General features: G+C 43.6%; 1 protein-coding gene across 3 annotated transcripts in view; it reads left to right on the top strand.

Annotated features, from left to right (window-relative positions):
- Positions 1–15,958, top strand: part of LOC138467967 (synaptosomal-associated protein 25) — a 292,224-nt gene that overhangs the window by 198,594 nt on the left and 77,672 nt on the right. For all 3 annotated transcript variants that reach the window (XM_069608321.1, XM_069608320.1, XM_069608319.1), the window contains exon 4: positions 342–390. In XM_069608321.1, the coding sequence (XP_069464422.1) occupies positions 342–390 (49 nt within the window). The remainder of the gene's footprint in view (positions 1–341; positions 391–15,958) is intronic.

Here is a 15,958-nt window from a genome sequence, read left to right as displayed (position 1 = left end):
GCAGAACTCCCCAGTGACTTGCACTATTCTTTTAACATACATTAGCCCATATTTCATTTTTAGGGTCATGGTGGAGCATATCTGCTGTGAATGAAGACGAACATGCATTTTACCAGAGGCTATATATAGTTCTGTGTGGGTAGGGAGCCGGATAAGCATCTTGTGGTCCACTGAAGAATGTTTCCTCTGCATTCCTTCCTGCTCACAGCATCGCCTCTGTTCTGGCTGCCTTTCTTGTTTCGTTCTGCTCTCGGTGTGTCCTACTTTACTTTCTATTCAGTCGTCTCAATGATGCCTCTTTCTGTTTCCTTTCTTGCCTTGCTTCCATGACCGGATTGTAGAGCAAAGATGCCGGTATCAGGACTTTGGTTATGTTGGATGAGCAAGGAGGTAAGTTCGGCCATTCAAGGAAAGAGACAACGCGTTTTCATACAGTGGATATTTATTGCACAATTGTTTAAAAATATGCTTCACAGGCAGTCTAAGCACCCATTTAGTTTTGTGATCAAAGTTTGTAACTACTGTTGTAGAGGACTTTGTTTATGAAAAGGAAACAACATTATGAAATGAGTACAAGGCATGGGCAAAGGTTTCTGTCATCACAAGCTCCTGCCAAGGAAATGCATAAGCGTGAAAAGAGCCCTCAGCATGTTGGCATTGCTTGAGAGGATTATGTTGCGCTCACATATGTCACATTGTCACCGTGCTGTATGATCCATAATGAACATGCCATTTTTCCATCTCCCTTGCGTATCATCTGCCGCCATTTTGCTGCCTATTACGAATACATGTTGGCATAAAATGTAGCGCGTTCCTGACACGGCAGAAGCCCTTTGCATGCGCCACTCTTTATCCTCGATCCCCTTCTCATCAGCAATTCCAACTAACAGCAAACACTCTCTATGTGGCTCCAAAGGAAGTGGAACACAACCCCAAGGTGCAGAGCCATTGGTTCTAAGTGATCCGACCGCGGCTGATTTTGCTGCGGCCGGAATGTTCGCAAGAGAAAGATGCAAACCACCAAAGGTTTGTACCTTTCTCATGCGAACACACATACATACTACGGGGGCTGCAGTGGTTTCCCCCGCAACCCTGCTCACTATACTGTGAGCGGGGGTTGCGGGGGCAACCACTGCAGCCACAATTATTATTATTTTTTTTTCCTTACCTGCAATGCTACCACCAAAGGTTCGAACTTTTGAACTTTTGGTGTTCGAACCTTTGGTGGTAGCATTTTTAGAACTTTTGGTCCTTGCGACCATTTATAGTGGGTCAGAAAGTACAATTCCGAGCCATGAGGCCTCATTATAAGTTTGCTGGTATCCTGCCGGAAATACTGGCAAACTGACCTACCATTTCCGCTGCCTTATATCCCAGAATTTCCAGGTTATTTCAGGTGGCAGAAAGGCAGTAAATCCCCATTCCATGGAGCTGCAGAGCACGCCATGGAGGGCAATGCCGGTATTACTCACACCAGTGTTACCGTTGCGAGTAGTACTTTGTTTTCTTTTGCCAGTGGGGGCCTGATTTACCTCCAGCTCTTTGCTAGAGGTGAATCAGGGACCCCCACCGGCAAACCTGTGGTAAAAGTGCTGGTCATTAAATGACCGGCACTTTTAACTGCCCTTTTACCAGCACTTTCCCTGTAACGCAAAACTTGTAATGAGGCCCATTATTGTTTTCTTTTGAAATTGAGAAAGTAACACCTTCATTGACCATTTTTAACACATAATCCATCTCAATGTGTGCATCATTTTTGGTTCGGTTGAGGGGTGCATGAATAAGACCTCGGGTTTAATGTTGCATATTTGGAGCTTAAATATGGCATTTAAATTAGAATCTGGTAAAATAAGGTGCTTTCAGTTTTTTCAGAATCCATGCCACTCACGTTGTGCTAGTCTCAGGATTCAAAACGTTAGTTACTGTAGTTAGGTGTTTCAGTGAACTCCTCTGGTGATACAGTTTTAAAAATCAAACGTGCTGAGAGCCCCCGCGCCCTGATTTCAGCATTGCTGTCCTCATTGCTTTCACGATAGCAGTCTCCGAATGCAAACAAACCCTTTTATATATTTTTTCAGCGGAGTTAACGTGGCGGTGGTCCACCACCTCAGGGTAAAGGGTCTGCTTCTCTAATAGCAACTGTTCGAATTATATTTGCTCAAATTATTTTAATCAAATTTTACCCCCAAAATGTAGATGATGAGTTGGAGGTCAGGCAGTATTGGCCAAGGTAGGATGGGGGATGGGGAATGTGGTGGGGGGCTGCAGGTGGTCTTCCTCTACAATTCTGCGGTCAAAAATCGATTAAAAAATGTCAGCAGAAAAAACAGTACTTTTCGATCAATAGACATACATCCCTTCTCAGGCGGGAGAGATTTTCTGGCCATAATTAATGGCCGCTCACCTTCCAAGTAGAGAAATGGTCATTCTTGGGGGTTAAGCTTGGACATGATGCACTGGGCAGCCACCTTTTGAGACTGCATTTTTGAAAGCTGTGTCTGTGTAAATTAATATTTCCTCTCTTGAATTTAAATATTTGAACGTGTTCGTTATCATCGCTTTTATTAAATGCAATGCAAATTGTAATGGCGAAGAAAGGAGCAATGCATGCTTCCCAACAAATTATACGGCAGGGGATGAACACACACTACAGCAATACAAGCATCGACAAAATCCGTATGAGCAAGCCAAAGAGTGCATGTGAAAAAGAAAATATTTGGGGTGGGGGGAGCAGTGAAGCCGAAGGGGGAAAGCCTGTGAGGGAGGGAGCTAATGAAAGACAGTATCATAATGAAAGTAGGCATTGCCAAAGCATATAAAAGCCTCTTAATAAAGAAAATGAGCATTGCAAAAGCCAAGAAAAGCATCCTCATAAAGGAAATGAGCATTGAAAATGCCAAGAAAAGCATCATCATAAAGGAAATGAGCATTGAAAAAGCCAGGAAAAGCATCATCATAAAGGAAATGAGCATTGAAAATGCCAAGAAAAGCATCCTCATAAAGGAAATGAGCATTGAAAAAGCCAGGAAAAAGTATCATCATAAAGGAAATGAGCATTGAAAAAGCCAAGAAAAGCATCATCATAAAGGAAATGAGCATTGAAAAAGCCAGGAAAAAGTATCATCATAAAGGAAATGAGCATTGAAAAAGCCAAGAAAAGCATCATCATAAAGGAAATGAGCATTGAAAAAGCCAAGAAAAGCATCCTCATAAAGGAAATGAGCATTGAAAAAGCCAGGAAAAAGTATCATCATAAAGGAAATGAGCATTGAAAAAGCCAGGAAAAGCATCCTCATAAAGGAAATGAGCATTGAAAAAGCCAGGAAAAAGTATCATCATAAAGGAAATGAGCATTGAAAAAGCCAGGAAAAGCATCATCATAAAGGAAATGAGCATTGAAAAAGCCAGGAAAAGCATCATCATAAAGGAAATGAGCATTGCAAAAGCCAAGAAAAGCATCCTCATAAAGGAAATGAGCATTGAAAAAGCCAGGAAAAAGTATTTTTTAAAAAAGCACGTTCTGACAAAGCCAAGAAAAAAAAAGTATAAATAAGAAAGCAAGCACTAACGAAGCCAATAAATCTGGCTTTTTTTTTAATAAGCAATATAAAGCCATTTCCTAGGCCTTCACCATTCGCCTGTTTTCGCTGTCATATTTGATGTGATATAAGGCATTTATAACGCGCCTGAACACAAGTGTCTCTAGGCTTTCCCATCATTCGGTAGGCATTGTGAAGATGGGGTTGGACAGAGGAAAACATCCTTTAGAACTGTAGCGCCCTCCACCTTTTACGTTGTAAAGGCACGCCCGCCTCACACTCCTGAGTCAGGGAGCACGCCCTCCACAGAACTCTTCTGTGTACATTATTTCCAGGTGCACTACTTTGCATTTGAGGGGGTTAGACACAGCTTAGATTGCTTGGAAGGCAGCAGTCAGTCCAGTTGTTCTCCACAGCCCTCTACCCTGTACACGGTAACAGTTGTCATTTGTTGGCTGCGTCATCAATCAGCCAAAACTAAACATAGTAGGGAAAACCCCAACAAACCAAAATATATATAAAATAAAACTCTTCCACAATTCAAAGAAAAAAACACTGATGTGTTTGTCCCTTGCAATTTCTCGGTATTATACCCATACATGTACGCCATTTTGAAGAGCTCATTGGAAATCTATAAATCAGACGAAGATGGATGGTGTGGATGTTTTCAGGCAGTCCTGTATGTGGACTCAGGGGAGGAGACTGATTACACCTCTCAGGCCCTTGAGCTGCCACATGAGCATCCCTTTCAGCCACTGGTGAACTTCCAGCAACCGGTGAACTTCAACTGTTGTGACTCCTTGTCAGAACACAAACAAGTGTTCTGTGGGTCCAGTGTGCTTCAGCCAAGAAAGCACTCACTCTATTTGCTCGGTTAGTTGTTTAAACCAGTGTCTGCACTCTGCATACATCATAAATGGCCGGACGTGAGTTCGGCCCGCATGCGCTTCTGGTCCTGAGGTGAATTCGGCGCGCAGTGTGCGCCTGTTGCCTGTATGTTGATTCAGCAGGCAATGTACCTCTCTTGCACTGGTGGTTCGTTGTGTTCCTCTCCTTTTTGCAACCATTCTTTAGAATAGCACTATTGCACTGCCCCCTGGCTGCTCTGGTGGTGTACTGCCAGTCAACAAAATGAACAGGTCGCACTCTATAAATACCTCCATTCTATCACGGGGAACCCAGATGAAAAGTGCAGGGGTTTTGGATGCAGTATTTTGAAAAGACAGATGACCTGAAGGTACTTCATGAGCCCCAAATTCATTACAAAGAGGCAATGGGGGTCATTCCAGCTTTGGTGGTATCCCGCCGGTAACTCCGGCGGGATACCACCGGATGGTATTACTGTTTCCGCTGTCTGACAACCTGGTATTACCGGGATATTACAAGCAGCGGAAATACTGGTAATACCCCATTCCATGGAGACCCATAGGACTCTGTGAGGGGAACTGCCGGTATTCCCGCCACCGGAAATACAGGTGCCAGAAATACCGGCTGTTTAATGCCAGTGGGGGCCTGAGTTACCTCCAGCGGCAACCTTGTAGTTGGCCGATCCAGAAAAGTGCCAGTAGACGTTATTACAGATCTTATGTTCTGGACCGTACATTGCGGCCCACTGTTGTCAACAAAGGACAGTCAGCTGAAACCGAAGCCATAGTGAAAGCCCTGCGCGAACCTGCCCGGTGACGAATGGGTTAATAAATGAAAAGCCCATCTAGCGCATCATCAGAACACAGGGTTATTCCACAGCGCTCTCAAGGCTGCTCCCAGGAGGGTGGTGCGAGCGCATGGGGAACTAGCATGAACCGCAAGTGGCTCCGGCAATGGGCAATATGGCCCTGCAGTAGGATTAAGGACGAGCTCCACTGTTGTTTTCTGAACATGAAAGAAAGCATGATGGAAGAGGAGGCTACTCTTGCAGTCCTGCCTGAGTAGCCCACAGCCAATTAAAGGTAAAAGCTTATCGATTGAATGACCCCGAGCCCCAACCCCACATCCAATCAATAACAGAGAAAAAATAGTGTGGCATCCAGTGACACTCCCCAAGCAAGATGACACTACGTGGGTGCGGGGTGCTCATTAGCTCAGATGCACAAATAACCCCGGCCTGCCTTCATCCCTCTCCCTCGCAACGTTAATAGGCTTCCTGCGACACTCCTACCCTTCAGCCCCCAGGGCCTGCTCCCTTTTGCTGTCAGGAAGAGCTATTTTCCAGGACGCGCTTGTCTTCACAGAATGATAATAATTTTGTGTTCTTATATAGCGCCTCAGGTTGGATTCCGCACTGCTTCTAAGGCCTGCAATAACAGGTGTTATTATTACCCCGTTTAATGGTACTCTAGTGGCCTCGGAACGATGAAGGGCTGAGTCGACCTTGCCGCGAGATTAAAACTTGAGACGTGCAGGCTGGCCCAATATGATTCTGGAGCGATCCATCCGGACAAACAGCACAGAACAAAACACACATTCAATTAAAGAAAGAGAACACAAACATAAAAAACACCACAGCTCAGAATTAGGAAAGCAAAAAAGGAAAGATGAGGAGCAGAGAAGTAACATCATGGGTGCTAGACTGGTGCCCCCAAAGAAGAAGAAGAAAAGTGTTGAGAAAAGCATACGCAGCAATTAATTAAAAAAATAAATCCTTATTTCAGGGCGACCATACCGGCGCACTGCACTTGCAGTGCACGACTTGCGATGCCTAACGGCAATTTGGCCAATTGAAGTTAACTAAGACTGCAACTCCCAGAATGCATTATGTGCTAATTGAAATCCCATAACTCTAATTGGGCTGTCCCCGTGCAGTGAAGTCATCTGGCCATTCTGCGTTATTGAAAAGGGAAAAAGAGCGTTTGATTTGTAAACTCAACAATGAAATTGTGAGAAAGAAAAGTGGTTGTGCTAAACGTGAGCAATACATGAGAATTTCTTACATTGGAGAAGCTGAACGAATACACAAATCATTAATGAAGGGGTCCAGCACAAACCACGAGAATCCTGTTACCCAGCAAGTGAGATCAAAGCAAGCCTCTGCATGGAGAATTCCACCAGCATGCAGATGGCTAGTAAACTTGCAACAGAGTCAGTTCACATTAAATGCTTTTGGATTTCAGCCCCTAGGTGGGGAGTGGACATGGCTGGTAGTGGCCCACCAGATGGAGCCATGGTAGGCCCGAGCGAAGCGGGCACATCAACTCGGGCTGTGGGCCGTTATAGGCCATGTCCGCACCCCCGCCGTGGGGGTGAAAGCCATTTGCAACCTTGGAATATCACTGGGGTGCTGATGATTTCTTTTTCTTTTTTTAATCAGGAAATGAAAAAGTAAAAAAATGGCCCCTGCCATTAAAATGGAAAAGGGATTAGGTCCCTTTTCGGATGACGGCAGCCATAAAAAAATGGAACAAAAGAGCTGTTGCCATTTGAAAAGATATGTAGGGCCTCATTACAATTCTGGCGTAGCCGTGCCGTTAAAAAGGGACGGCTGCCTCCGGAGTTGCATTTTTTCTGGCATTCGCGAATGGGCAAGAACCGGGTCATACCGAGCTCGGCGGACCCGGTAATTGCCCATTTGCGGGTGCGGGAATCAAGGGCCTCCCGATCCCCATTCTGCCCCATAGGGCTGAATGGGAATGGGAACGTCGGATGCACCGGCACATTCAGAGTTGTGCCGGTGCATCCAACGTGCTCTGCTCGCGGGTGCCTTTACACCCGCCAGGAAAAACCTGACGGTTGAGACGGCACCCGCAAGCAGAGTTCGCAGCATGGCGGTCCGGGAAGTACGTTACCGGCATGCTTACCAGTACCGTAGTTCCCGGACCACCATGCTCGTAATGAGGCCCATAGTCTCTTTTCTATTTTATTTCATGGATGCGGGCGGTGATTACAGAATCGTGCCACGGAAAGAAAGAGTCGGATTGGATATCTGTATTTTCCGGATACGAATGGGTGATGCGGGTAACAGCCGAACACATTTTTCTGACCTGCAAGATATTTTGGATCCCGCTCCCTCGTGTTTGCTATAGATAAATGGAACATATGCAGGGTGGCTTCTGTACGCTGACGATTTAGTGATATTAGATCGAACCTCGATCGACTTACAGAGGAAATTGGACATCCTGCAGCAGTATGTAAACCAAAATGGTCTAAAGATTAATGCCACCAAATCTGAAATATTAATCTTAGAAAACTTCAGGGATGGGAAAAAAAGAGCTCTAGTTGGATTTTAAATGGGAATTGGATCAGGCCAGTGCGCTCCATAAAATATCTTGGCGCAATGATAAGTGCTAGTGTCTGTGAGACACTTTGTAAAGAGTACCTGGGGGGCAAAATAAAACATCTAACTGCACTGGGAAAGTACCGTAGGTTCTCGCTTTTCCCAATCATACATTTTTACAATCAGAAGGTTACACCGGCCCTCATGTATGTTGTTGAGGCCTGCCTCGGTCTTCCAAGGGCAACCGGGCGCATATTCTTATATTAAAGTTGCAGTATATACAGTATACACAATTACATTACACAGTATATTATAATGTATATACACAGTTAAAGTAAATTACAGGTCAGAATCAAATCTTAAGTGATGGTGCTTCATGCGTTCTGCGTGAACAGCCAGAATTAGGTATTGTTCTTGAAAGTTTGGAACGAAGGCTCAGTTCTAATGGAGACAGGCAATGAGTTCCAGAGTTTTTGAGGCTGGGACAGGGAAGCTCACACCACCCGCTTTTTGGAGTTTAAATTTAGGCAGGATGAGGCTGTGAGTTTGTGCTGATCTAGTGGGTTGTGAGGAAGTGTGGTGTGTAAGACGGGAGGAAAGGTAAGGTGGGGCTTTGTTGTCCAAGCATTTATGAGTCAATGCTGTTCCAATGGTGATAATAAGACACAAGGTTGGCCTCTTGTTCTTGCACGTACGGGTGGTCTGGAAAACCCTTTTCCTTTTCAGGAAACTGAATGTTGCTGAATGCCCACCGCAATTCAGGATACTTATGGTAAAAAAGGCAGGGATTCCTAATTGGCCTCTGAACATGTGGCTGGAACAGGGTAATGAAGGTCTATTAAACCTGGGTTTATCGGTAGACATTTTATGTAAAAAACCCTCACATGTAAAAAAGGTATTATGGGCCGACGATTGGATAGAAACAGAAATATCCAATTCTAAAGGGCGCACACTCTCAAAGAGTCTGTCTGCTCTGCCTAACGTGACACCACAATACCTGCGAAGGATCCCGAGCGCAAGGCATAGGGATCTGTACCTCAGATTTGGTTTGAATATACTGCACACTAAGGTTAACCCATCTCAGATATTGAGGGGCTACGGGAGATGACAGATGGAGATTATGCAACACTCGAGCAGAAACTCTAAACCACCTGATTTTCTTCTGCCCGGAATTGAGAGCTCTGAGAACGTTGTACTTCTACAAATGTATGAACAAAAAATGTGGAACAGATGCTGAAGCCTGGTGGGAGGCTGCATACGAGGGGCAAACGTTGCTATGATATGTGTTCTTGTAAAGTTTGTACAGATGATTTTTCTTAAAATGCTTAGAATGATTTAGTTATGAATAGTCTGTGAACGAGAGGGGTGAGAGGATTAGGTAACGCTTCCGGGGTTAAAACAATTTCAGTGAGTGTTCTTACTGTATTTTCGTTTTACTCTTTCTGTTTCCCCCCTCATCTAGTATGTGATTCCTTTTTTTAAAAAAATTGACTGTAACTGGTTGGTAAAAGTTTGTAACAAACTAAATGCCAGATAAAATAAAACATTAAAAAATAAATAAGCATGCGCCAAACAAAATGATTTATGACCCTGATGGGCAATCATGAGGCAGAAGCACTGGCAGGACACGTGTGAACTATCATTTTTCTTAGAGATTAGGAGTGTAGATAAGCTATGTTGAAATGTAAAGGGTGGGGGCCTGTTTTAAAAGGCATTTATCAATGGGACTGCACCACTGTAAAACGCGTTTGTAAATCAAGCCCTGGGTTTTTGTCCCTCAGCAGCGTGTACTAGGACCATATCTGTCCTCTCTCTTAAATTCCTCACTTCCTCCAACCCGGTCTTTTTCCTCTTCACTTTAAACATGACACACTTTTACAAATACTTAAAAAAATATATATTCTCTTTTTACTTTATTATGTCCCAAACAACATATGTAGCTGGTTACTAACAAGAAAGGCAAAAGTAATGTGCAGATCCCCCAGCTAAAGCCAGTAGCGCGCATCCTACCATGACTACCCACCCCCACCCACAGGAAAGGGACATCTTGCAAACATCAAACGTGCTCTAAGTAGAGCTTTTCAGAACAGTTAGTGAGCATAGGTAACCGCCACACACTACCCAAAGAGAAAATAGGCAATTGCCCGAATCTGCGCCAAGGTTTACAATCAGAAATCCCCAGATACGTCCCAATCCAAGGGGATGGGCTGCTGGGCCTGCCGAGTCCAACCTTGTGAATGAAACAGCAACACTACACAACAATACGACAAGGTGCGTTTTACTACACCTACAACCGGAAATAGCTGGTATCTGGTTCCCGTATTCGAGTAAAGGGACTAGATGCACATAAATACCCTACAATGGAGGCTGGTCAGCGAGTTCACCCACTCCACGAAACACAGTCCCAATCATTGTTACCACTCGGGGATCTCCTCTTCTAAGACACTCATCACCAGTCCACAGCCCTGTGAAACAAAGAAAGCACTCTACTCTGTCTCACCTCCTTACTGCTAAAAGTGGTTAAACCTATATCACATTCCTTGCACATTAGATGACTCACAAGGTCTGATCTATTAAACATAGACTGCTATCCCTTCTCTTGGCTATCAACACACCAATCCAATGAACCCATTAATACTCTCTTAACCCACCCCATCATATCCCCTCACCCTAAAATAGAAAAATCCATACCGGCACAAATGTAATGGGTGCGAAGTACACTCATCAACACCACACGTTTCTGCTCCTGCCTTTCCCACTATCCCCTAACCCCTCCACCCTCACACTTCCCTTATGGAGCCATGCCTAGTGAGGCCACCATTATTGGGAGAAGGCAGCTAGACAACACCACTTCTGTTCCATGACAGTACTGAAAAGGGGCACTGTGCCCGGGCAAAGGAGCTCGACCTTCACCTGCCAGGAGACCACTCGCACGTGTTTCTGCGAAGTGCTGACTGCGTGAGCATGAGTCATGAAGCACTCTACACGCAAAACAGACGTGTTGCAATACATGGACACGAGAAAAAAGGCCCGGGATAATGACATGTGCAGGGAGTGTCAAATGTTAGCAATTTTCATGAAAACGTCTTTGGATCCTTCTCTCCCTTCCCACTATCACCTTATTTCTCTTCCTCCCTTTCTTTGTTAACATCTCAAACGTGTAGTCCACTCTTGCACATCTCCACACATTGATTCTAACCATCTCCTTCCTCCACCTCACTCTGGGTTCCATCCTGCTCACTCTTTATTCACTTTGCTTTCTTGCATGTCACTAACCTCTGCTCGTTACTTTAAACCATCATCTTTTCTTATACTTGTGGTCTTATCTGCGCTGGGTCATTGCATTCTTTGCTCTTCTCTTTCTTCTCTTGGTATTTCTGGTTCTGTTTTCTCTTGATTTGCGTTATACCTTTCCGCAGAGCTCCTGCTCTGTGTCTTGGGCTGCTGATCATTCTTCTACTCCCCGGTTTTTGCATCCCTCACGGTACCATTCTTGGACATCTACTATTTTCTTTTGATACTATTTGTCTTTCTTCCAGTCTTGTCTTTTTTTGGTCTGATTTGTCATGTTTATGCTGACAAAGCTCAAATCTTGTTTCTTTTTCTTCCTTCACTGCTCGGCTTCACTCTTGCGTCTCTCACTCTTTTTTCCGCTCTTGCTCATTTCTTCTCTTTCTTCTCTTGGTATTTCTGGTTCTGTTTTCTCTTGATTTTCTTTTTTACCTTTCCGCAGTGCTCCTGCTCTGTGTCTTGGGCTGCTGATCATTCTTCCTCTCCCCATTTTTGCATCCCTCACGGTTCCATTCTTGGACATCTACTATTTTCTTTTTATACCATTCCTCTTTCTTCCAGTGTTATCTTTTTTGGTCTGATGTGTCATGTTTATGCTGACAAAGCTCAAATCTTGTTTCTTTTTCTTCCTTCACTGCTCGGCTTCACTCTTGCGTCTCTCACTCTTTTTTCCGCTCTTGCTCATTTCTTCTCTTTCTTCTCTTGGTATTTCTGGTTCTGTTTTCTCTTGATTTTCTTTTTTACCTTTCCGCAGTGCTCCTGCTCTGTGTCTTGGGCTGCTGATCATTCTTCCTCTCCCCATTTTTGCATCCCTCACGGTTCCATTCTTGGACATCTACTATTTTCTTTTTATACCATTCCTCTTTCTTCCAGTGTTATCTTTTTTGGTCTGATGTGTCATGTTTATGCTGACAAAGCTCAAATCTTGTTTCTTTTTCTTCCTTGACTGCTCGGCATCACTCTTGCGTCTCTCACTCTTTTTTCCGCTCTTGCTCATTCTTTCCATCTCCACTCATACAAGTCTGAGATTCTGTTCTTTCTTGCTACTTTTCCCCACATGATCTTTCTCCTACTGGCTTTAGTTGGGCGTGCATTGTTTTATAAATCATCAATATATAAATGACTTGGGATGCCCATTTTATTTGATTTACTTAAAATATTTATAGCGCTCAGGCTTCACGCTTGGAGGCCTGTGCAATGGAGCACTGTACAAAATCCATAGACACCTATGATGCAGTTTTTGCAGGATGAAAATGTACACGCTGAAGCAGGGACAAAAAGTAAACACATATCTAAAATGCAATTGCAGTTAAAGTCATATGCAATTCTGCTTTCAACTATTTCACAACTTTGTAAATTATGTAGTAAACGAATAACTTTTATTTTGACTGAACAATAAGGCAGAGATAAACTCGAAGGGAAACAGAAGAGAATCCTTAATTCCAGATTGCTTAACATGATACATAAACTCGCATTAATCCATTTCAGATTTAAAAGTGAATTGGCCGGACAACCCAAGCAATATAAGATACGTAATAACCCACCATCTGAATCAGGTGCCTCGCGTAACAGTGGTCAACCCTGAAAATGGTCTGAAATGCCCTAGAATACACATGATATGGCATCTGCATTTATGGTCTGTGTTTCATCTGGGATCAAAATGGCCGAGTTTTAGAAGTTAGATAGGTAGTAACCTAAATTGGGGTTACTCATTGGTGTAATGATGTATGTCCTAATGAATACACTTCTATACATTCTGGAATCCTAACCACACAAACCTCAGGCCATTAAACCTCCCAAATTCTGCTGTTCCTACAGTCGACACCAAAACATGATGAATAGAAAGCTTCATTTTTATATTTGTAATTAATTGAAGAAAAAGAATGCACATTTTCATCAGAAATGACTTACCATAATGCATTTACAGATTACATCATTATTCCTATGAGGAGTGCCTGTACAATTGCATAAAGATAAGGACAAGGAGTGAGCCAGTATATCTGCTCTTTGCAGCCGTTGGATCTTGCTCTGGCGATTCCACTTTTTTTCAAAGGTTTAGCTTTCATGCAAATTGTGTTATCCCTGTTGTGAGACTGCTTCACAGCTTAGAATTAATAGTGAGCCAGTTTAGGAGGTTGTAAAAAATAAAATGAGGACATATACCATACCAGTGACCAACAGAAACAAAATGTACATTAGAAAATAGGTGACTTAGAAAAGTAACATGGGGGGCAAGTGTGTCAAACTAAGGAGGAGTACTTATTACATATCCAAAATTACATTATGAAGCATCATTGGAGGCAGCGGTGGGTTCAGGTAGGGAGGATGTGGTAAGTCAAAGGGCCAAACCCTCTTATCAAGTTAGGTTTAAGCCAAGCTTTGAAGAGATCCACAGTTGGGCTGGCTTTATTTGTTCTGGGCAGTGGGTTCCATTGGAGCGGGCGAGTAGGGAGAAAGAGTGGAAGTGAGAAGGAGGGTATGGGATGGTGAGATTGAGTGCAGAGAAGGATCAGAGGGAACGAGATGGTGAGTAAACTGAGATACAATTATACTGGTACTGAGGAGCAAGACCATTGATAGGTTTGTATTCTAGGAGAAGGAGCTTGAAAAGAGAGCGGCTGTGCATGGAGAGAAAACAAGCATGTTGTCGGTAGGTAGAAGTGGGGGAGGATCCAGGTAGGTGGTAGAGAGTGCATGTAGCAAAGTTGAGGACTTTGTCTAGAGGGCGGAAAGAGTGGAGAGCGAGGGCAAGGGATGGGCTTGAGAAGTAGTCCTGGTTGCTGAGCACAAGAGTGGAAATCTGCTCCTTCCCCTTACCCTCTGCTTCATCTTCTCTTACCCCTAATGATTTTGCTAACTTATTTCTGCAAAAATGGAGAATATTTGTAGCTTATTGACCCCTCATTCTACCCTTAGTCATGAGGTCAATTCCATTGACACTGCCACCACCTTTACTTCTGATCACCCCACCAACCCCCATTCTTCTGCACTATTTCTGATTCTGATGTCATCAATTTCATTTCTCAGTCGCACACCATGTCTGCTCCCTCTAATCTTTTACCTGCTTCTCTACTCCAATCTATTCTACACGATTTTATCTCTTCTCTGTCTTCTATTATCAATTCTGCTTGTTCCTTTAGGTAGATTTCCTCTTCTTTCAAATCTGCTATTGTCACCCCCCTCCTTAAAACACATTCTTTGAACCTGGCGGACCCTTTGAATGTTCATCCTATTTCCGTTCTCCCTTATCTTTGAAAACTTCTTGTGCGACTTGCTTACTTGGCACTAAACTCTTATTTCAATCTTTATAATCTTCTCCCCTCTCACCAATCCGGCTTCTGTCCCACCCTGCTCTTCATCTTTGATGCTATTCTTCATGCTCACCACCATAAATTGTCTTGTATTCTTGTTTTACTTGACCTCAACGTGGCTTTTGATAGAGTGACTCACACAACATTTCTTTCAACTCTCTCTTCTCTTAGGTTTTTTGACACTACTCTCTCGTGGTCCACCTCCTATCTCTCTGAGCTTCCTTTTAAAATTACTTGGAAGGGGTTACTTTCCTAGTCTCACTCCCTTTCTTATTGTGTTGCCCAAGGCTCATTACTTGGTGCTCTTCTCTTTTCACTCTATACCTCTCCCTTAGCATCACTTATACTTTGTTTCGGCTTTCATTTTCATCTGTACACCGTTGATACCCAAATCTTCACTTCCTCTTCTTCATTTGACGACTTCATTCACATGCGTCTCTCTTCTTGCCTCACTGCGGTGAAATTCTCTATGGCTTCTCCGTTTCTTTGCCTTAACCCCAAAAAAATTAAATACTGTTCTTCTCCGCTTCTGCATCTATCCGTTCTCCTCACACTATTTTGTTTCCCCCTCTTGAGATTCCTATTGATCTCCAAGCACGCAATCTTGGCTGTCTTTATGACTCTTCTTTTTCACTCCTTTCCCAGATCACATCTATTGCCCAATCTTGTCGGTTTCACCTCTATAATATTAAGAAGAACTGCCATCTTCTAACTTTTTCTTCCACCAAAAATCTTCTGCAATTTATCGTTCTTTCTCAGCTTAAATATTGTTGGTCATTATATATTGCTCTCCCTTACTATGCCATTCTTCCTGTGCGCTCTATCCTCTACTCGACCGTTAGAATTCTGTTTAACCCTCTTTCGTGTTCCCGAATTTCCCCATTACCTGACCGGTCTTCATTGGCTCCCAATTCACTTTTGGCTTGAGTTTAATTTTCTCTGTTTAGTTTTTAGGAGCATTAATGCCCTGACCCCATCTTATCTTTATTCCTTGATTTCTCTGTACCATCCTGTCTGTGAGCTTTGATCTTCCTCTCAGTTTCTCACCCTCCTTGTCCTGATTCCTGTTTACATTCTTTCCAACTCCCTGCCCCCTGCCTTTGGAATGCCCTCACACAAATGTTGAGGAGCTTAATACAAGCAGCAGAGGCAGTGGTAGTGAGAAATTGTTGCAGTTATATGTTGCTATCTAAAAGGACCCCAACATTGTGAGTCTTGAGTGAGGGACCAAGAAGGTCAGGCAGGAAGGAGATAGAAATGGGGAGGGGAGGACTCTCTTTGGAAGTTGGGGGAATAATCAGTTCCATTTTTTAAGAGGTCAGCATGAGGCAGCGCAGCCCCAGCCAGTGACAAATTGCAGTGAGACCATTTTTAAACTGCCCCGAGATTGCTTGAGTGAAGGAGGGAAAGCAGAACAATATTTGAGTGTCAGTGAAAGTCAAAGGATGATACATGTCTTTCAAGGACAGAGATATAGAGAGTGAAGAGGTAAGGTCATAGGATTGCTGGTTCTGGGATGTTGACAAACACAGAGGTGAGGTCAGAGGTTTGCGAGTTCCAAGTGATTTTAAAGAATCAACCTTCCAGGTTGGAGGCGATCCTGTCAA

The sequence above is a fragment of the Ambystoma mexicanum genome, chromosome 4q (genome assembly GCF_040938575.1).
Source record: "Ambystoma mexicanum isolate Mex_15411 chromosome 4q, UKY_AmexF1_1, whole genome shotgun sequence".
Classification (NCBI taxonomy): Eukaryota; Metazoa; Chordata; class Amphibia; order Caudata; family Ambystomatidae; genus Ambystoma; species Ambystoma mexicanum.
Note: the sequence above shows the minus strand (reverse complement) of the source record. Positions and strands in the feature narration are given on the sequence as shown.